This window comes from Saccostrea echinata, unplaced genomic scaffold, assembly GCF_033153115.1.
Source record: "Saccostrea echinata isolate AGI-Se365-2 ecotype Australia unplaced genomic scaffold, CSIRO_AGI_Sech_v1 ptg000036l, whole genome shotgun sequence".
Taxonomy (NCBI): domain Eukaryota; kingdom Metazoa; phylum Mollusca; class Bivalvia; order Ostreida; family Ostreidae; genus Saccostrea; species Saccostrea echinata.
The window spans coordinates 2,938,097-2,961,015 of record NW_026889785.1 but is presented as its reverse complement, the minus strand read 5'-3'; the positions used below and the strand labels follow the sequence as shown (position 1 = coordinate 2,961,015).

At 35.2% G+C, this 22,919-nt stretch overlaps 1 protein-coding gene across 1 annotated transcript; it reads left to right on the top strand.

Annotated features, from left to right (window-relative positions):
- The first annotated feature begins 1,276 nt into the window (after window positions 1-1,276).
- Window positions 1,277-17,995, top strand: LOC133199781 (uncharacterized). The gene is made up of 5 exons (XM_061335619.1): window positions 1,277-1,462; window positions 5,292-5,464; window positions 16,448-16,544; window positions 16,716-16,719; window positions 17,655-17,995. The coding sequence occupies exons 1-5, from the start codon at window positions 1,277-1,279 to the stop codon at window positions 17,993-17,995; spliced, it is 801 nt and encodes a 266-aa protein (XP_061191603.1).
- The last annotated feature ends 4,924 nt before the right edge of the window (window positions 17,996-22,919 follow it).

Genomic DNA, 22,919 nt, shown 5'->3' with positions numbered 1-22,919 from the left:
GTGAGACGTATTTAGGACTCAAAATGCGTACAAAATACGGCGAAATCGTAAGAGTAAACAGGTCTGTGTTTTGTAGTCTTTAATAAAAAAAAACGATGCTTCCATATAAACTTCAGTTTATTCAACAGATTTATCATTTGAATCCCAGTTTGTGTCTGCAGCTTCGAGAATAGAGTCTGGAGTGGATTCCTAAGGCAAACCTTCACAGCAGCGGAAGTTTGCATTGCTTAGTATTAGAAAAACTCAAACGTTAAAATGGCATATGTGAGGGATATCCTGACGTTGTGTTCCAAGATCTGAAACCGACAGGATGTTGATTATCACATTCGACATTGGAAGAGATTTTAGCATTCAGAGAAAGGGATTCGGGTGCCATTCAAGGAAATTTTGCATGCAGTGTAATGATACGATCGTCGAAATGTGACTTTTTTGGGTTGAGTGAGCGAGGACTGTTCTGGATACTAGCGGCTCCCCAGAGAAAGAACAAAAGAAACAAGATATCTCCATTACAAGCACGTACAAACATTCCGAAACGGTACATGCTGTACAAGAAATTATCTCTCCTTAAGTTCCTCATGAAGTCTTTACAAGCGGAAGTTGACCGCCCGAATAGAGGAATTAACACTTCCATTGAGAAAGGTCTCAATGATGTTCAAAATCAGGAAATGAAAGATTTAATTGGAAGCTGTCAGGATGAAATGGGGAAAAAATCATGATCTAGGGTTCTACCAAAGATCTGCAGATTACACCAACTCTGCGCAAAATAGCTCCAACCTTGAATCTGGATCAACAGTTAATTCGATCGAATGATGATACATTGTCGGCCGAAACATCGGATGATCATGATAGTGACAAGCAGGGCAAGGACAATTGAACACAATTGAAGATATGATATTGTGACTGTGACTCTCACGTGTATACACTAAAAGAAAAGATTGATGTTTTTAAACACGTGACTATTTAATCACGTGCATTCACTCACGTTGTCACTCACTATTGACTGTGAGTGACATTGACCTCTTTGTTAACATTTGGGTATGTCCTTTAGTGAATGTGACCTCTTTGTTAACCTATTGGGTGTGACGTCAGTGACTGTAAATGACTGTATTAGTTTCCTCATTAGTTTCTGTGATCAGTGGCTTTTTCGATGGATGCATTCTTAAACTGGTTCTTTGACTCCTTGAGTCAAAGAACTGGCAGATCGAATGCATGGTGGGATGGTGGTTTTTACCTGTTTATAAACGCATTGGGCATTTCCCACGGTAAGAAAAACAGGATGCCAGGAAGTCGGAGGACAGAGTCCATGTTATGGACTCAAGAAAATGCAGAGTTTGTGGTGAGGGAGAGTGGTCTCTCGGCGAGGTGGATTGCGTGTGATGGCGAGGTTGTGATTGCCATTTACCTTGGATTTAAAGCAAAAAGAAGGCTGCAGTGGTTCTACCCAGCTTTTGCAGTGAAAAACGTACACGTTGTTGTGAAGAACTGCGTTGTTTGTTTGTTTATTGTTGTTTGTATACGTAAACCGATATTTTTCAATGGAATTAAAAAAAAATTCCCTATTTTTCCTGTGGTATAATTAATTAATAATCGTTATAATTATTCTATAGTGGGTCCTGTCCACAAGTACCTGTAATTAAGTACGAATTTATATAAAGCATGCTGTATTTATTCTGACATTGTTCGAGCAGGATTTTTCATATTAAGATCTGGAGAAGGAATTTATTTACGTTTATTTGAATTGCTTTTTTGCAAGAAAAACAAGGAAATGGAGATCTAAGATGCACAGTAATTTCACAACATCAAAGTTAATATACATTTATTGCGTGATTGTGAGGGAGACATGAAAATTTCTTCGCCCATGAAAAATCATATTCCCCAAAGTAACGCAACATTCATGTAATAAATTGTTTATTATTCCGAATCAAACACAATACAGGAATTATAAAAAAGACCCAATGAATAAAGTAATTATTTGATAAGAACAATATGAAACAGATGTAAGTTACACCTCTAGCCGCGCTTCATAAAAAACCTTCGAGACAAGTCAGTGTGACTTCCACATTAGTATAACATTCAAACCCTAGCTTTGAAAACACTATTCTAAATATCTAATTATACACGTGTGAATAGACAAAATCAATCGACGATATTTCAACAATCTAGCTAGGTAGTAATCATCTGAGTCGCCGCATTGTGACGTGACAAACGTGTAACACGATGTTTTGTTGCAGGGCAAGACGACGGTCACGTGACTCTCAGTCAATCAGATTCTATTTTACTAGTGATTATTTATACGAGGTATAATTATAAATGTTGTCATTAGAAACGTAGCATTACAGCACGGGGAGAAAAAAAGCATGATATAGATAGAAAAGTTGCAGTTTGCCCTATAACCGTGCTAATAGAGACTAGTATTAATTGTAACGGGGATCGTTACAGATGTTCCCCAAACGCTCCCCAACTCCCTTTTGGTGTCTTATTTCCTGTAAGCTTCATTAAATAAGGCAATTAAGTATATTGGTCATTTAACGCATTTCACGCGCGCCCACGTGCATGCATGTGCAGGTTGACAATGTCATTCCGTCTATACTATAAATGCATCTTTATATTCTCAGTATCAAAACATTTCATCAAAAAATATATATAAAGTTCCAGCTATATCAGGTATATTGGTCATCTTAGCATTGCGCGCACGCGCACCTGTGTGCATGTTCATAATGACCATGCCATTTTGTCTACACTTATAATATGTCTGTTTATTCTTAGTATCGAAGCTTTTCATCAAAAAATATAAAAGTTACGGCTATATTAAGTATATTGGTCATTAAACACATTGCACGCGCGCGCATGTGCATGATGGCCACATCATCTTGTCTACACTTTTAATATATCTGTATATTTTTAATATCAAAGCTTTTCATCAAAAAATATAAAAAGTACGGCTATATTAAGTAAATTGGTCATTTAACACATTGCGAGCGCGCGCACGTGCATGCATATGCAAGCATGTGCATGGTGATCATGTCGTCTTGTCTAAACTTTAAATACATATAAATATATAAAAGCATTTCATCAAAAAGTTTCAAAGTTAGAACTATATCAAGTAAATTGGTCATTTTACGCTTTGCGCGTGCGCGCACGTGCATGCATGTGCATGTTGACCATGTCATGTTGTTCATACTTTAAATATATCCTTAAATTCTGAGTATCAAAGCATTTTATCAAAAAATATAAAAGTTACAGCTATTTCAAGTATATTGGTCATTTTACGCATTGCACGCACGTGCATGCGCGTGCGCGCAAAATGACCTTCGTTCCGCAAATCTACATAACATGCCTAGTAACCCTAAAAAGGTTTCACCTCAATCGGATGTGTAGTTTTGGAGATCACTCACGGACAAAAAAGTACCTAGGAAGAAAAATAATAATAACTAGTTATAATTGTAACGGGGACCGTTACAGATGTTCCCCAAACGCTCCCCAACCTCCTTTTGGTGTCTTATTTCCAATAAGTTTCATTAAATAAGGCAATCAAGTACATTGGTTGTTTTACGCATTACACGAGCGCGCACGTGCATGCATGTGCATGCTGACCATGTCATCTTGTCTATACTATTAATACATCTTTATATTCTGAGTGTCAAAACATTTCATCAAAAAATGTTTTAAGTTATGGCTATATCAGGTATATGAGTCATTTTAGAATTTCATGCGTGCGCAAGTGCATGCAAGTGCAGGATGACCACACCATTTTGTCTGTATGATCAATATATCTTAATATAATGAGTATCAAAGCATTTCATAAAATATTATAAATGTTACAGCTAAATCAAGTATATAGGTCATTTTAGCATTGCATACATGCACATGTTGACCATATCATCTTGTCTACACTATTAATATATTTTTATATAATGAATATTAAATCACTTCATCGAAAAGTATTAAAGTTACGGTTATATAAGTGTATAGGTTATTTTAGCATTGCATGCGCGCGCACGTGCATGCATGTACATGTTTACCAAACTATATTGTCTACACCATTAATATCTCTCTATATTATAAGTATTGAAGCATTTCATCAAAAAGTATAAAAGTTGCAGCTATATCAATTTTATAGGTCATTTTAGCATTGCACTCGCGCGCACGTGCATGTTGACCATATCAACTTTTCTACACTCTTAGTATCTGTCTATAGTGTAAGTATCAAAGCATTTCAACAAAAAGTATAGAAGTTACAGTTATATCAATTATATTGGTCATTTTTCGCATTGCACGTACGCGCATGCATGGTCTTGAATTCAATTTTGATAGTAGCATAATGTAGGAATCCATTGTACCTATTCATATTCTAAATTTCATCCTGTTTTGTTGAGAACCAAGAGAGATATAGCCATTTAAAGTTTAAGCCAATCAGATTGCAGCACACGCGTATGCGCGTGTTTTCATGATAATTCTTATATACTATATTGTAGAACCTTCTAATGTATGACTATGTTTTAAATTTCAAAGTATTTTGTCAAAAAACAAGGAAGATATTAAGACTTTTGTTTCAGCCAATCAGAGAGAAGCGCACGTGCATGCGCGTGAGTTCATGCTAATTCATCAATTTCATCTTGTTAACTCTACTAATATATACTTATGTTATGAGTTTCAAAGCATTTCATAAAAAAATGTAAAGGTTACGGCTATATAAATTATGTCAGTCATTTCACTCATTGCACGCGCCCGCACGTGCATGCATGTGCGCGCAAAATGACCTTCGTTCCGCACATCTACACAACATACCTATTAACCCTAAAAAGGTTTTAACTCAATTGGATGAGCAGTTTCCGAGAACACTCGCGGAACAAAAAGTACCGGAGAAGAAATAAGAATAAAAAAGAATAATAATAATAATAATAATAATAAGAAACAGAGTAAAAACAATATGTTCCCAAACTCCGTTTGGGGAACATAATAATAATAATAAGAAACAGAGTAAAAACAATATGTTCCCAAACTTCGTTTGGGGAACATAATTATACCATGTTCCCTTTACTGCATGGGATTAAACGGCAATATTAAGGTAAAATTTAGTTAATGTACTTAAGAATATGAATTTTATTTTAGATATTCCTTTCATTGCATAATGTTTAAGTACCTTAAAATTACATTGTAAATTCTTTTAAACTTGATAATAAAGTAGAATAAAGCTCCCATAAGATCATCAAGCTCAAAAATTGTAGATACCCTATGTTTTGATGATAAAAACAAGTGTACGTGTGATTGTTTATTTCTCTTTGATTAAGAAGTGGGTCAGGGCTATGTGGAAGGAAGATAGAAAAGAACTCGAGTTTGCGATACCTAGGGTTTGGATTGAAGATGGGCGTGTCAGATGGCCAAATACATTGAATGCAGCTTCTGCTCTGAAGGAACAGAGAAGACCTACTGAGGAATCTTCATTTGCAGTGTACCGTTCACGGTAGCTCAGTCAGTAGAGCGCTCGCTCCGTGATCGAGAGGTCGTGAGTTCGAATCTCGGCTGCGACTGACCCAAGTCGATAAAAATTCCTTCGCCATGCCCTCAGCACTTTGAAGTGAAAGTTGCGGGTCCTTCGGATGAGACCATAAAAACCCGGGCCCCGTGTCACGGCAGGCGTTGGCACAATAAAGATCCCTCACTACTCAATGGCCCTGAATGCCGAGTAAAGGTCAAAATTTGAAGCCCTTCAGCGGTATATGGTGACGTCTCAATACGAGTGAAAAACTCTCGGATGGGACGTAAAACAACATACAAACAATCAATCACTCATTTGCAATGTCAAGGTTATGATCTCCATCATGAGAGTCAAGGTCCTTGACACCCTGCAAGTCTGGACTCTTTACAATAAATTGCAGATGTTTTATTAGGCTGTAGTATTGATAACCTATTGATTTCTGCCTAAATTAATGTCAACCATCTTTCTTTTGAAGTTGCAATTTAAGTTACATTTCATAAGTGTATTTTATTGTATAAAACTTTTTATGGTATGAGCCCTGAATATCTCCAGGATCTTTTTATTTTTCATAGCTCCGATTCCTATTCATTGCGTTCGGAATTAAATTATAATCTTCGATTACCAAAGCATCGAACATTTCTATTTTCAAACTCTCTTCAATATTCAGGCGTACATTTATGGAATAGCCTACTATAACATGTTAAATTATCACCATCTTTACCTGTTTTAGAAAGAATTTGGAAAAAATTATAATGCGGTAGTGTAAGATACATGGCATCCTACTAGCTTGGGCTAGTGGGTTAACCCTTTAGCTCATTTGGTAGAGCACTGGACTGGCAAGCCAGAGGCCCCGGGTTCAATCCCCAGCAGAGGCACATACATGTCTCTGTTACATTTGGCGCCCACGCTGGGACCCGGATGTTCTCTGGCGGGTGAAAGTGATTGCCCCAAGAACTTCGCCCCACAGGCGTCGTCACTCCAAAAGAGATGAGGACATCTCATTTTTTGGAGGGGGACAATGTGGTAGTGTAAGATACATGGCATCCTACTAGCTTGGGCTAGTGGGTTAACCCTTTAGCTCAATTGGTGGAGCACTGGACTGACAAGCCAGAGGCCCGGGGTTCAATCCCCAGCAGAGGCACATACATGTCTATGATACATTAACACAAGCAATATAAATCCTAGATATGAATTTTTTTCTTCGAGATTTAAATGCTATCCCTTATGCTTCAAGCTCATATAAGTAATGTTTAAAATAGGACAGTTGGCTAAATGAACTTAAAACATTTCTTCTAAAGATGCAAATGTTGTGTCATAAAGAGAAATTTTACAGTATAGTTAGTCCTTTCTCCATGTTTTTATAACTGAAATATAGTTTTGCACATACTTTTAGTTCACAATATTGAAACAAAACAGTGAAGATACGCTCATATTCATTGAAAAATTGTGATTTAGTAGGAAAAAATTATCACTTTCGCCTTGTTTGGTTTGTGTTATGCTATTTCATACATGCCGGGGATCTACGGTACCGGTGTACTTATAGATGAAGGTTGAAAACAAATTTAAATACTTCGAATTATAAGCAATAAATGTCACTCATCAACAATAAAACATGCGTTTCAATAATATATCAGCTTGAAATCATTTTGTTTACTCACTAAATCTTGAGATACAAATGAAAACTATACCGCCGGTAAGTTCCAGTGTTAAGGGACGTTACTCTGATACCGGTGTAAATGTATGGTGCGCTACCAGCGTTACAATTAAGCAAAATTCAATGAACAAATTAAGTTATTAAAAATGTAAATCATTTTAAGATTAAAATCTTTTAAAGTGCATTTTTTTTTTCAGAATGTTATGGGGAAAAAACAATATTCTGAAAAAAATCATTTGTTAAAATATTTTTTCCCACAAATTTAAAAAATTGATTATTTTTTTCTTATAATTAAGAGACACTTGAAAGAACCCCCTTCTTTCATTTCCTCTACTTTACAGCAGAGTAGTAAATGGGATCAATTTCCACACCAATAACTCTTCGCCAATTTAAAAAATTGTAATCATTCTTGGCTCCTTTGGCTCCCATAGTCTACATACACATCATCCTCATTTCCAATTCCCAATTTCACCATAATCAATGCAAATTTGACCCTTTTCCCTTTTGGATATACTTTTTTAATGTTACGGAATCTATTTTCATTTAGGATTTGCTCCATAATCTTTAATCTTTTTAACTTGAAGGTAAAGCTGTTGATGCTGAATTTTTATTTGTTGCTTGACACTCCTATAAAAGTAGCATTATATGCCTTTTTGAATTTTCAGATTTTGTCTATTGTATTTTATTTTAATTCTTTTAATTTTTTTAGCTACATCTTTAAAACAGAAGATAAATACAGATGAGCAACATCTTTAAAACAGAAGATAAATACAGATGAGCAACACAGATTAAACAGTTTGATAATAATATGATCATAAGGAATATATTTATAAAATTTCTTTTTTAAAGAAAGGAAGAAAAGTACAGTCAATTATATATTATTTGAGCAGAGAAACTAGAAATATGTCCATAGGACATGAATGCCCCGCCGAGGGTATATTAGTAATGCAACATTATAACACAAATTGAGAAAAGTGAAGTCAAGGTCAAAGAAAGGTCAAGGTCAAAAATTGCTGATGCTGTTGAAAAGGTTACATTAGTATGTATTAGCAAATAAAGTTTGATGAAAATATTATGAATGATTTCTTTAAAACTGAGCTAAACTCTAATTTAAGAAAAGTGAGGTCAAGGTCAAAGGAAAGGTCAAGGTCAAAAAATATTGATGCAGTTGAATAGCTCTCATCAGTATGTATCAGCATATGAAGTTTGACATTAATTTGAGAAAAGTGAGGTCAAAGGAAAGGTCAAGGTTAAAAATATTGATGAAGTTGAATAGCTCTCATCAGTATGTATCAGCATATGAAGTTTGTTAAAAATATTTTGAATGGTTTCATTAAAACTGAGCTAAACACTAATTAGGAAAAGTGAGGTCAAGGTCAAAAAAGGTCAAGGTCAAAAATGTGGATGCAGTTGAATAGCTTACATCAGTATGTATCAACATATGAAGTTTGATTACACTTTCTTTCTTGAATGGTTTCTTTAAAAATGAGCTAAACACTAATTTAAAGAAAAGTGAGGTCAAGGTCAAAGGAAAGGTTAAGGTAAACAAAATGTTGATGCAGTTGCATAGATCTTATCAATATCTATCAGCATATGAAGTTTGATAAAAATATCTTGGACAGTTTCTTTGAAACTGAGCTTTGAACAGAGCTAAACGCAAAGTGTGACGGAAGGACAGAAGGACGGAAGACGGACATGACAAACACTATTTGCCCCGGCCATATTCATGGCGGGGCATAAAAATCAGTAAAATCGGGCAAAACAGGTCTGATCTCTATTAGTGAAAACAAACGATGAAAATATGTGACGATGAAGAAAGCGGCAAATAATTATATAGCAAAAGATTTAAGCAAGGTAGGACACCGTATATTCAAAGGTAAGCTTCTCCTTTGGTAACTTTGTTAGAAAGTTCACAAGAATTTGTTAAGTATTTGTGCTCAAGTCTAGAATATGGATTTGATACTCTCGTGACTTGCAATAATGCAATAAATTTCATACTTGTAAATGCTAATATGCTATGACAGTCAGGAAAAATCATGAAGTGGTAAATGAATTGCTCAATACTCAAATATAGAAAGGCTATGCTAAATGACCATTTTCAAAACCTCCATTCGAAAAATTTAGAATAGGTCATGTGGGAATACCTATCCATAAATATTTCAGGAATATCTTTGATATTTGAACTGTCATCTGCAAACAATAAAAAGAAACTTAGTTTCAATGATCTTATAGATAAAAAAAAAAACTGTGTTCTCTAAGTATGGGAATATTAATGAAGATATAGAAAAAAAAAGCATTTTGGCAAAGGAAGCATTTTGTGTAAAACAGACATGACTGAAGCATTTAAACAGATTTCAATGTGTTGTTATGTTTTTAACTTCTCTTTTTTGTAAAGTCAAGAAGTGGGATATAACATCATATTTAAGTTCAGGTAAAACCAACTAAATTAAAGGTAATCTTTTACAACTTAGACATTTTTTTTTTTCAGAAAAGGCAATTAATGGTATTGTAAATATTAAATTTACATTATTTTTCCTTGTTTTGTAAAGCCAAATTTTCAAGCAGTGCTAGGCACCGTCTTGCACACCACCCTTTGTTTTCCTCTTTATTCAGTACGCTGGGTTTCTCCAGATATCAGCAACGTATCAGCCAGGATATGGGGGAATGGATGTTTCAAGATTTGACCCTAACAAGTTGAGCCACACAGACAGAATCAACATGGGTTCCTTACTATGTACGTATCATTTGTGCAGAGAAAATTCCGCAAACACATATGATGTAGACCAGTTGACTATTGATGGAGAATTTGTTTCAAAAGAGTCCGATGAAAACGCAGAGAAACTTTGCAAAATTGTAAGTAAATTCTCCCCTCCAAAGGAAATCATTTAGCAAAAGTGTACCTTCCATGCATATACTGCTTCGGCTTTTTCTAAAAAAAAAAAATAATAATTATAGAGAAACGCAAAAAGTTTCCTTTGAAATGAATCCAATCAACAAGATGGAATCATTGCAAGGTCCTGGCTGCTTCTTACACAGACAACATCCTGACAGAAATTAAAGACATAATGCTTAGTAAAATGAAGCAGAGTGAGATCTGCATTTCCCTAATCGGTGATCTTGATCCTCCAATTTGGGAAAGTCCTCCCTTAATCGGTTGGGACCATGAAGGACCAACTCGAAGAATGTGGCAGTTAGCAAGGCTAAAAATCCTATTGAATTGGAATGAGACTGATGCGAGCAGAGATATTTCCCCCCGTCTTTGATATGATTGTGGGTGGTGTGAAGCAACTTGCTGGCTTTGCTAGAAACGAGCAGCAAATTTTGATTTTTAAAATTCCTTCATAAGTAATAAGTTAACTATATGCCACACTCTTGTTAAAGCTGCAGAAATTCTACGAGGAGTAGCTTTAAGGAAAATGGCGAATATGTAAAGAAAAGTGCAGATGACTTTGCAAATGCATTCTTCTGAATGAACAACATCCATATCTTCAATTGCTTTGGTGTCATTAAGGACAATTTTAATAAGCCTTCTGTCCTGCCAACTACTAGAGACTTGGTAATATTGACACTTTCATTTAGACGCAGAGATTGACGAGATAAAGATAACACTGCATGGAGGACCATCTTATCTTCAAAATGAAATAGTTGAACATGCTAGGGAACAACATGAGAGGGAGTGTAACGCAGACTAAAAAACTCATTGACTACCTAACTGGATTGTGTTCAGTTTTGACATCTGCCAAATTATGAGGGTACTTACGATGTGAATGTATATAGTAATCCATATTATGTCCATGTTTGACATCAGATCGCTCCTGTTGGAAGCAATCGGGACATCCGTGGTACACACAACCTAACAAAACACATACACATAAAAACAAACGTTTTCAACACAAGATTCGCCGCCGCCGCCCCCTCCCCTCCGTTAGGGGAAAGGGAGGGGCAAATTCAATATCAAATGTTGTTATACAGAGTAAAAATGCCTTACCATAAAATTCGTATATGGTTCCTTTTCCTTTATGATTCTCTACAAAACCGTCGCATCGGTAATTGGTGTCTTGTACGTGATACTCTTCCCCATTGAGAGCGTGAGGGATATGAACAGGTGTTCCTCCTTGTCGACTTCGCTCCATGAGCCATTCTAACCACTGAATGGAGATCTTACTATAATTCTCTTTGCTGGCGTATCCCTTTGAAGGTACGACGGCAATGGGACTCGTCAATTGTCGTTTTCCCACTTTGGTATTTTCCTCTAAGTAAGTTTTACAAACGTGCACGAGGGGTCGTCAAAACGTTTGTGGATTAGTGCCATAAAATTAAAACCAGTCAAGGTACATCAATGATTTTTTACACATTTAGCAAGCATCGTCTTTTCTATCTGTAGAATTAATCATTTTTTATTTTTTAATAAATTGATTGAGTTTTTATAAGCAGTGATGTAACAGGTTCTCTTATGATTTGTTCTTACTCTGTGGTCAGTAGTGTTTCAGGAACACTCTGAACAGTTGAAGAAGAGCTTGTCAAATCATTTGACAGGGTCTAGCCTACATCTTATGATTTAACCCCGAACAGTTGAAGAAGAGCTTGTCAAATCATTTGACAGGATCTAGCCTACATCTTATGATTTAACCCCGAACAGTTGAAGAAGAGGTTGTCAAATCATTTGACAGGATCTAGCCTACATCTTATGATTTAACCCTGAACAGTTGAAGAAGAGCTTGTTAAATCATTAGACAGGATCTAGCCTACATCTTACGATTTAACCCTGAACAGTTGAAGAAGAGCTTGTCAAATCATTGGACAGGATCTAGCCTACATCTTATGATTTATCCCCGAACAGTTGAAGAAGAGCTTGTCAAATCATTGGACAGGGTCTAGCCTACATCTTACGATTTAACCCTGAACAGTTGAAGAAGAGCTTATCAAATCATTTGAGAGGATCTAGCCTACATCTTATCATTTAACCCTGAACAGTTGAAGAAGAGCTTGTCAAATCATTGGACAGGATCTAGCCTACATCTTATGATTTAACCCTGAACAGTTGAAGAAGAGCTTGTCAAATCATTGGACAGGATCTAGCCTACATCTTATGATTTAACCCTGAACAGTTGAAGAAGAGCTTGTCAAATCATTGGACAGGATCTAGCCTACATCTTATGATTTAACCCTGAACAGTTGAAGAAGAGCTTGTCAAATCATTGGACAGGGTCTAGCCTACATCTTATGATTTAACCCTGAACAGTTGAAGAAGAGCTTGTCAAATCATTGGACAGGGTCTAGCCTACATCTTATGATTTAACCCTGAACAGTTGAAGAAGAGCTTGTCAAATCATTGGACAGGGTCTAGCCTACATCTTATGATTTAACCCTGAACAGTTGAAGAAGAGCTTGTCAAATCATTGGACAGGGTCTAGCCTACATCTTATGATTTAACCCTGAACAGTTGAAGAAGAGCTTGTCAAATCATTTGAGAGGATCTAGCCTACATCTTATGATTTAACCCTGAACAGTTGAAGAAGAGCTTGTCAAATCATTGGACAGGATCTAGCCTACATCTTATGATTTAACCCTGAACAGTTGAAGAAGAGCTTGTCAAATCATAGGACAGGATCTAGCCTACATCTTATGATTTAACCCTGAACAGTTGAAGAAGAGCTTGTCAAATCATTGGACAGGATCTAGCCTACATCTTATGATTTAACCCTGAACAGTTGAAGAAGAGCTTGTCAAATCATTGGACAGGGTCTAGCCTACATCTTATGATTTAACCCTGAACAGTTGAAGAAGAGCTTGTCAAATCATTGGACAGGGTCTAGCCTACATCTTATGATTTAACCCTGAACAGTTGAAGAAGAGCTTGTCAAATCATTGGACAGGGTCTAGCCTACATCTTATGATTTAACCCCGAACAGTTGAAGAAGAGCTTGTCAAATCATTGGACAGGGTCTAGCCTACATCTTATGATTTAACCCTGAACAGTTGAAGAAGAGCTTGTCAAATCATTTGAGAGGATCTAGCCTACATCTTATCATTTAACCCTGAACAGTTGAAGAAGAGCTTGTCAAATCATTGGACAGGATCTAGCCTACATCTTATGATTTAACCCTGAACAGTTGAAGAAGAGCTTGTCAAATCATAGGACAGGATCTAGCCTACATCTTATGTTTTAACCCTGAACAGTTGAAGAAGAGCTTGTCAAATCATTGGACAGGATCTAGCCTACATCTTATGATTTAACCCTGAACAGTTGAAGAAGAGCTTGTCAAATCATTGGACAGGGTCTAGCCTACATCTTATGATTTAACCCTGAACAGTTGAAGAAGAGCTTGTCAAATCATTGGACAGGGTCTAGCCTACATCTTATGATTTAACCCTGAACAGTTGAAGAAGAGCTTGTCAAATCATTGGACAGGGTCTAGCCTACATCTTATGATTTAACCCTGAACAGTTGAAGAAGAGCTTGTCAAATCATTGGACAGGGTCTAGCCTACATCTTATGATTTAACCCTGAACAGTTGAAGAAGAGCTTGTCAAATCATTTGAGAGGATCTAGCCTACATCTTATGATTTAACCCTGAACAGTTGAAGAAGAGCTTGTCAAATCATTTGAGAGGATCTAGCCTACATCTTATGATTTAACCCTGAACAGTTGAAGAAGAGCTTGTCAAATCATTGGACAGGATCTAGCCTACATCTTATGATTTAACCCTGAACAGTTGAAGAAGAGCTTGTCAAATCATTGGACAGGGTCTAGCCTACATCTTATGATTTAACCCTGAACAGTTGAAGAAGAGCTTGTCAAATCATTGGACAGGGTCTAGCCTACATCTTATGATTTAACCCTGAACAGTTGAAGAAGAGCTTGTCAAATCATTGGACAGGGTCTAGCCTACATCTTATGATTTAACCCTGAACAGTTGAAGAAGAGCTTGTCAAATCATTTGAGAGGATCTAGCCTACATCTTATGATTTAACCCTGAACAGTTGAAGAAGAGCTTGTCAAATCATTGGACAGGATCTAGCCTACATCTTATGATTTAACCCTGAACAGTTGAAGAAGAGCTTGTCAAATCATTGGACAGGATCTAGCCTACATCTTATGATTTAACCCTGAACAGTTGAAGAAGAGCTTGTCAAATCATTGGACAGGGTCTAGCCTACATCTTATGATTTAACCCTGAACAGTTGAAGAAGAGCTTGTCAAATCATTGGACAGGGTCTAGCCCACATCTTATGATTTAACCCTGAACAGTTGAAGAAGAGCTTGTCAAATCATTGGACAGGATCTAGCCTACATCTTATGATTTAACCCTGAACAGTTGAAGAAGAGCTTGTCAAATCATTGGACAGGATCTAGCCCACATCTTATGATTTAACCCTGAACAGTTGAAGAAGAGCTTGTCAAATCATTGGACAGGGTCTAGCCCACATCTTATGATTTAACCCTGAACAGTTGAAGAAGAGCTTGTCAAATCATTGGACAGGATCTAGCCTACATCTTATGATTTAACCCTGAACAGTTGAAGAAGAGCTTGTCAAATCATTGGACAGGGTCTAGCCTACATCTTATGATTTAACCCTGAACAGTTGAAGAAGAGCTTGTCAAATCATAGGACAGGATCTAGCCTACATCTTATGATTTAACCCTGAACAGTTGAAGAAGAGCTTGTCAAATCATAGGACAGGATCTAGCCTACATCTTATGATTTAACCCTGAACAGTTGAAGAAGAGCTTGTCAAATCATTGGACAGGATCTAGCCTACATCTTATGATTTAACCCTGAACAGTTGAAGAAGAGCTTGTCAAATCATAGGACAGGATCTAGCCTACATCTTATGATTTAACCCTGAACAGTTGAAGAAGAGCTTGTCAAATCATAGGACAGGATCTAGCCTACATCTTATGATTTAACCCTGAACAGTTGAAGAAGAGCTTGTCAAATCATTGGACAGGATCTAGCCTACATCTTATGATTTAACCCTGAACAGTTGAAGAAGAGCTTGTCAAATCATTGGACAGGATCTAGCCTACATCTTATGATTTAACCCTGAACAGTTGAAGAAGAGCTTGTCAAATCATAGGACAGGATCTAGCCTACATCTTATGATTTAACCCTGAACAGTTGAAGAAGAGCTTGTCAAATCATAGGACAGGATCTAGCCTACATCTTATGATTTAACCCCGAACAGTTGAAGTAGAGCTTGTCAAATCATTGGACAGGATCTAGCCTACATCTTATGATTTAACCCTGAACAGTTGAAGAAGAGCTTGTCAAATCATAGGACAGGATCTAGCCTACATCTTATGATTTAACCCCGAACAGTTGAAGTAGAGCTTGTCAAATCATTGGACAGGATCTAGCCTACATCTTATGATTTAACCCTGAACAGTTGAAGAAGAGCTTGTCAAATCATTGGACAGGATCTAGCCTACATCTTATGATTTAACCCTGAACAGTTGAAGAAGAGCTTGTCAAATCATAGGACAGGATCTAGCCTACATCTTATGATTTAACCCTGAACAGTTGAAGAAGAGCTTGTCAAATCATAGGACAGGATCTAGCCTACATCTTATGATTTAACCCCGAACAGTTGAAGTAGAGCTTGTCAAATCATTGGACAGGATCTAGCCTACATCTTATGATTTAACCCTGAACAGTTGAAGAAGAGCTTGTCAAATCATAGGACAGGATCTAGCCTACATCTTATGATTTAACCCTGAACAGTTGAAGAAGAGCTTGTCAAATCATTTGACAGGATCTAGCCTACATCTTATGATTTAACCCTGAATCATCTCAGCCCTATCGGAGTATCATATAATGTCTTGTATTTAACAATAATTTAGCAAATTATCAACATATCTAGCTAAAATTTTCAAAACTTTTTCAACTTTTGTTGTTTTATGTTTCATAATTTTGTAAGCATCAACTGCACACTATTAATTTTACGGCATCAGTCCAACTTTTTGATGACCCCTCATAATTGCAAGTTTTTAATTTCTATATGTAATTACAAGTGTTTTATTAAGAGCTGGCAAATGAAGATTTTTTGGCCCACTACCTGGAGAAAAATTGCAGCATAGTTTTTTTTCTTCCAAATAAAAATGACAAATATCTAAACATCTACTTGTTTGCTTTCTTTGCTTTTCTAAGAATTACCTTCTCTCTCAAATACCAAAAAATAATAACAGTTGTGACCTCTTTGAAATAAACTAAAATCCTTGTGTCACCTGCAAACTCTGAAAGATAATTTATGGTATATTGTGCACGGATGTTTTAATTTTTTTCTTGTGTTTGAATAGATGGCATTTAAAGAAACTTTATCTCAAAGAAGCAGGAGGCAGTCCTGAAGTCCAAGTCCAAGCTTCAAGAACAGAAGCAAAAGAGAGTTTTATGTGAGAGAAAGAAGGAGGTAACATTTGATTTACATATTGTCCCCCACTTTCACGAAAGCAAGGGGATATTAAATCTCATTCCTCTCTTTGTCTGTCACAAAATCTTTAACCTTGATCATAACTTTTGAATGAGAAAAGATTGGGCTTTCATATTTTACATGTACATTACCTATGACAAGACTTTTAAGAAAGGTATATCATTTTTGACTTCATGTTTTTGTTCTGGAAGTTTGAAGGACACACAATCAAGATGGTTACAATTAGCTGCAGAACTGTAGCTCTCTGATTGAGAAAATTCAGACAGATAAAGCAGAGAGCTACAGATCCAAGCGTTGTTAAAACCTTCGATTTACGGTGACACAGTTTTGTTGCTTACTTCAGGTATTATTTCTTATGTTTTCTCCCGCTTTAAGAATGGTATCTGATAATTAATCATATATTTTACTCCTATACATTTGATACATTAGTGGTGTTGAAATCTGCAGAAAAATTTGAAAAGAAATGCTGTGGAATAAAGTATTTTTCTCGGAGATTTTAATAAGACAGTAAGAAAATATTTTTTTTACTAATTGAACAGAAAACAGGGCTCCAAAATATCAATGTCGGCTAGTAGAACTTGTAAAGTTGGGGGCCTACATGGCCCATAAGGTTTAAGATGTTATTTGCAACCCTGAAGTATGTATCAGTTGTGAATATCAGGGAAACCACTTTACATTAGAAGTACAATAAAGAAAATATCTTAATGAAGATACATGCAAAGAAGTTATTGCCCTTAACAACTTTTTTAAAGATTGAATAATTGATTAAATAAAGAAAATATTCAGTTTTTTTATTCTTACACTAAACAATATTTTCATTATACCTATTGAAACATTCTTCCAAAAGATATATTTCTACTGGATATGAAATTAAATTAGAAACAGATTTTACAAAAACCTGTGATATCTCTTGAGGATGGAAATACCTTAATCTTGGCCCCTGCATACAATCACAAAGACTCCAAATGTGGGGGACAACAATTCTTTGAGTTTGCTTGTTTACTTGATTGTCTACCCTTAATCTGCTTCACTTTATTATATACTGTATTTAGGTATTTAAAACATTTAATTTAAATCTTCGTCCGAAAGCAAAGAGGAGAAAGCAAGCATTAGACCACCTAGCCAGTAGGGGGTGGGAAAATGAAATGAGGAGGGCACAGGTGAGAAACGTTCTTAAGGTGGAATTTACCTCCAGCGATGAAGAATGCGATGGTGGATTCATCACCCATCCAATTTCCTGGCAATGTGATAAACTGACAAAAGTAAAATCCCACCTTGACAAAACATTCTTAGAAATCTGCTCTGTTAAAAGTAAAAGAATGCTACAGTCTAGGAGCGTTGGGGCAGCAAACATCAAGCCAACTCCTACATTCCCTGAGGTGTTTCCCTGGATGGTGAAAAAAGATAAGTTTGATTTATTAGAGGTATAAATAGTGTTATTTTTCTTGTCAGTTCAAAATTTTGAAGAAAAAATACTTTACTTCACTTAACTATCAATGTATGTAAATACATTTCCTACAAATTATACCTAATTGAAATTAACTGATTTACAACAATATTGTATCCCAATTTATATATCCAACCTGGAAAAATTACAAATACTTGAATAAGTCTGTCTTAAATTGGTTCTATTTTTGGCTGACAACAACAACAAAGGAGACAATCTGAACTTAAGAACAGACATGTATTTTTTAATTAAAGCAGTTGTAACATGTATCAGGTACATTCATATGTAAATTATTTTTGTTTGCTAATTTTCTATAAAATACTTTGAACAAGCATGAGAACATTTTATTCTCAAATGTTTTTTTTACTTCAACGATAATTTTCTAGAGTTGTTAGAAAACAATATGTATGTGCATTTTGAAAAAAAAAATCAAATGTACAATTGTACCTGTATATAACTTACTAGCTAGTATTTTCAGGGACCTATATACTAACTAGTATATACTAACTAGTATATATGTCCCTGGTATTTTATTGATTTAATTTTCGTTTCGTTTGTTCTGTTTGCTGTGTTTTAAGTATATAGGTTATATACCAAATTATATTGTATTAGTCAAAATTGCATATTCATTAGACGAGGAGGTAATTTTATCTTCGTTTTTTTAAAACTTTGAATAAATTAAAAGGGGCCTGGACACAATTTCTTTGTATACATTTTTAAATTTTAATTTTTATTCAAAAATAACTTCAGTTTAATGAATTGAATTTACAAGAATATTTTTAGAATTCAATGACAGCAACATTCTTCTTTACATCACGTCAAACATCTGTGTTTGTTACAGGGCTCCATTGTTAATGCTTATGTTTTACCTGGTATATTCAATTTGTTATCTCTGCACACATCACTGAGCATGGACTGACAATACTGGTGAGTTGGTTTTTGCTTCCCACATTTCTTCTCTGACTTTTCTGGATTATAGTCTTAATATTTTTCATAAGTACACAACAAACATTCTACTTATGTATAAAGGATAAAGTTACTTCATGCAAGTACAATGATGTATCAATGGAGATTAAAAAATAATGCAGAAAAAAAATAGCTATGAGCGACAACATGAAAAGACAAAAAAGATTGTTTTCTTTTTGCCTATACCAATTGTGATCTTAATGAAAAGAAAAAAATCAACGTGCAACGCAGGCAAAATGATGTATCGAAGAAGGATGTTCCATGTCTAATAATTGGCCAGCAATATAACAAATTTACGTTGGGTGTTGATTGAGCTGATTTACTAAGAATGCAGTACTCTACCTGTAGAAAATCAAAGAAATGGTGGAAATACTTACTGTGGTTTCTTCTTGACATTTGTGTTGTCAATGCATTAATGTGTATGAAAGAATCTGTCAACCACAACATAACAATCAAGAAAGGAAGGGGAGTGGCCAGAACTCAGCTAAGCTTCCAAATGCAACTTAGTCGCTAGCTTTTTGGGACATACTCGTGTTCAAGGAAAAGAAAAGCGAACATTGACCTTCTGGCCTTGCACACTGGCCAGTAAAACACCAGAAGAGGGAAACATACAAACAATGTGCAGTTGACAAAAAAAGACGTGTTGTTGTTGTTTTTTTCAGTGCAAAAATTTTTCTGCGTTGACAATTATTGTTTTGAAAAATGGCACATCAATAAATTTAAAAAAACGTACAAGTAAGAAACATTGAGTTGAATTTCCGTAAGAAAACAGCTGATTACTTCATCAATTAAAATACGTTTTGACTGTAAATTATAGCATCTGATAGATGAATATTCTCTCAACATTTTCCATTCTACATGTTATTTAGAAAAAGTGAATAGATAAAAAGAAAATGTTCAATAAACAAGTCTACTGCAGCTTTGTGTCTTAATTCGATCACAGGCTCATAGTTGGTCTTTTATATGTGGTAGTGAGCTAGTAAACAAGGCTGAAACGCAGCCCGAGTTCTTATCAGCAGCAGGCTATCTCATAAGGATAGTATGGCAGTTAAGGAGCTAATGGTATTGTGCCTCTTGTAGTAAGAGTAGGTTAGTGCTCTTGCTTTTAAATTTGATGGCCTGTCAATAAAAATCTCCGTACTGTCAATCACACACTTGACTCTCCTTAATAGTTCATTTTGAAATACCTCGGGTTACTGGCATACATCTGTTTCTGGCCAACCTACAAGACCACCCAAAGTAGAATAAAGGGCATCTAACCATGCATGAAATATGTTTGTCACTGATGACTGGCTTAAATTGAACCAGTAGGCTGCTTCTTGCACAGACAACATCCTGAAAGAAATTAAAGACATAATGCTCAGTAAAATGAAGCAGGGTAAGATCTGCATTTCCCTAATCGGTGACAACTTGATCCTCCAATTTGGGAAAGTCCTCCCTTAATCATTTGGGGCCATGAAGGACCAACTACATATCCCGAAGAATGAGGCAGTTAGCAAGGCTAAAAATCCGATTAAATCGGAATGAGACTGATACGAGCAAAGGTATTTTCCCCGTCTTTTGACATGATTGTGGGTGTTGTGAAGCAAGTTGCTGGTTTTGCTAGAAACGAGCAGCAAATTTTGATCTTCAAAATTCCTTCATTAGCAATAAGTTAACTATATGCCACATTCTTGTTAAAGCTGCAGAAATTCTACGAGGAGTAGCTTTAAGGAAAATGGCGAATATGTGAAGAAAAGTGCAGATGACTTTCTGCAATTGCATTCTTCTGAATGAACAACATCCATATCTTCAATTGCTTTGGTGTCATTGAGGACAAATTTAATAAGCCTTCTGTCCTGCCAACTACCAGAGACTTAGTAATTGACACTTCATTTAAACACAGAGATTGATGAGATACAGATAACACTGCATGGAGGACCTTCCTATCTTCTAAATGAAATAGTTGAACATGCTAGGGAAAACATGAGAGGGAGTGTAATGCAGAAGACTTAGACTTAAAAACTCACTGACTACCTAACTGGATCGTGTTCAGTTTTGACATCTGTCAAATTATGAGGGTGCTTACGATGTGAATGTATAAAGTATGCCATATTATGTCCATTGTTTTGACATTTTTTTAAAATGTTCTAGTCATTTTTTTAGGTATGTTATGTTTTTTTACACTGATGGAGTAAGTTTGTATACAGATATTTTGTTTGTTTGTTTGTTTTTTTGTAAAGTGTTTAGTGTTTTTTTTTTTTATTGCTGTAGTGCTTTTATTGCATAATCTACAGTAAAGGGCCATCTACTTTCAAGAGTTCAGGTTCACAATATTAAATTGAAGTATTCTTAACATTTTATGAGCCGTCCCATGCGAAAAGGGCCCTTATGTATTTTGACGTCATAATGAGAAAAACGCCGGTAAAGATAACGTCATAAAATGCAAGTTGCGTATGTTACATATTTTTTCCAACATTTTACCTGAGCGCTATCAACTTATTTTCATTGTTGTTTATATCATTTAGAGCCAATAAAATATCAGGAAAAATAAGAAAATATGAATTGTTAGAGCTTAGTTCCATATAAATGGACATTTCCAATATTGAATATTTTTAAAAAATTTGCTGATATAATAAGGTGCTAGTTTTTTTATCCAATTTTTAATACATTTAAAGCGATTGTTCATGCACATAATCGATATATACCTCTACATGTACACATCATTTTTAACACAACTACATAGTAACCGAAGTGAAATGATGAACAATAAATGAAAAAAAATCTTAAACCGTTCCCACCATATAGGTTTTTTTTTTATATGCGATTAAAATTTTGTTCAGCTCTACATGTAGCAAATGACGAAGTTTGAAAAAGGTTGATTCTTTGTAAAGCATTAAATTTAATGAAGAGAACATCTGATTTTTTTTTTCAAAACAACATTTATTCTGTGTTTATAAATGCGATAAATGACGATCTGCTTTTGTCACGGTCATTGTGGGTCAATGTGTTTGTTGTCCCATTCAAGTAAAAAACCAGATTTTACTGTTTACGGATTGTGTTACTGCAGATGCCCCATCCCCCCCCCCCTCTTGCTGATCAATTTTTGTATCCGCCCTTCAAGCTTTCTTTCATAAATTCACCTAGGTCATGAATAAAATAACATGAACTCGATAATTACAAGGAAGACGCAATGTTATCAGTCTTATCTTACAGATTCTTTTTTAAAATTTAAAAAAAAATATTTTTCATAAACTACAAATAAATAAAATTCAAGTATGTAAAATATCTAAACACATGTGTGTTATGTTTGTTTTTTATTTAATATTTACTTTTCTCTGAACCGTATGTCAGAGCAATATTCACGTCTAACATGACGTCGCAAGTGTTTAAAAGAAAAAAGCATACCGGGTATTTACCATATAAAACCATTATCTGTGTTTTATTTATGAGAAAACTTACATAAAGAATTTTTTTATCCGATTTTTTAAATCATGTGTGTTACAACTGACCAAAATGGACATCTATGCAAACATGTCGACACTCTACAAATGTACATGTAACTTACGTCTGATACAGAGTCCAAAACACCTCTTCTTTATAAAATTAAACTAATACACTGTAACAACTAGTATATAACTTAGATATACTTTAACGAAAACAACTATCAATATTGCATTTAAAATAAAGGCAGGAGATTTATGCATAAACTTTTCGTGTATGTTTTCGTGTGATAAAGTAATGTTTTTTTCAATCAGATACATATTTCAAATATTTCTGAGACGGATATAAAAGCGTCAGTTGAACGTCATTTTTCAAGGTAATTTTAACATTTTCTTAACCTTTGATTCCCTATATCTCAGTAATTATTCTGAATATTTGAATCAAACATTATATTTGGTTATTTTACACTAAAATCTATCATAATCCATTGAAAAGTCAATTTTGAAAATTTTTACCTT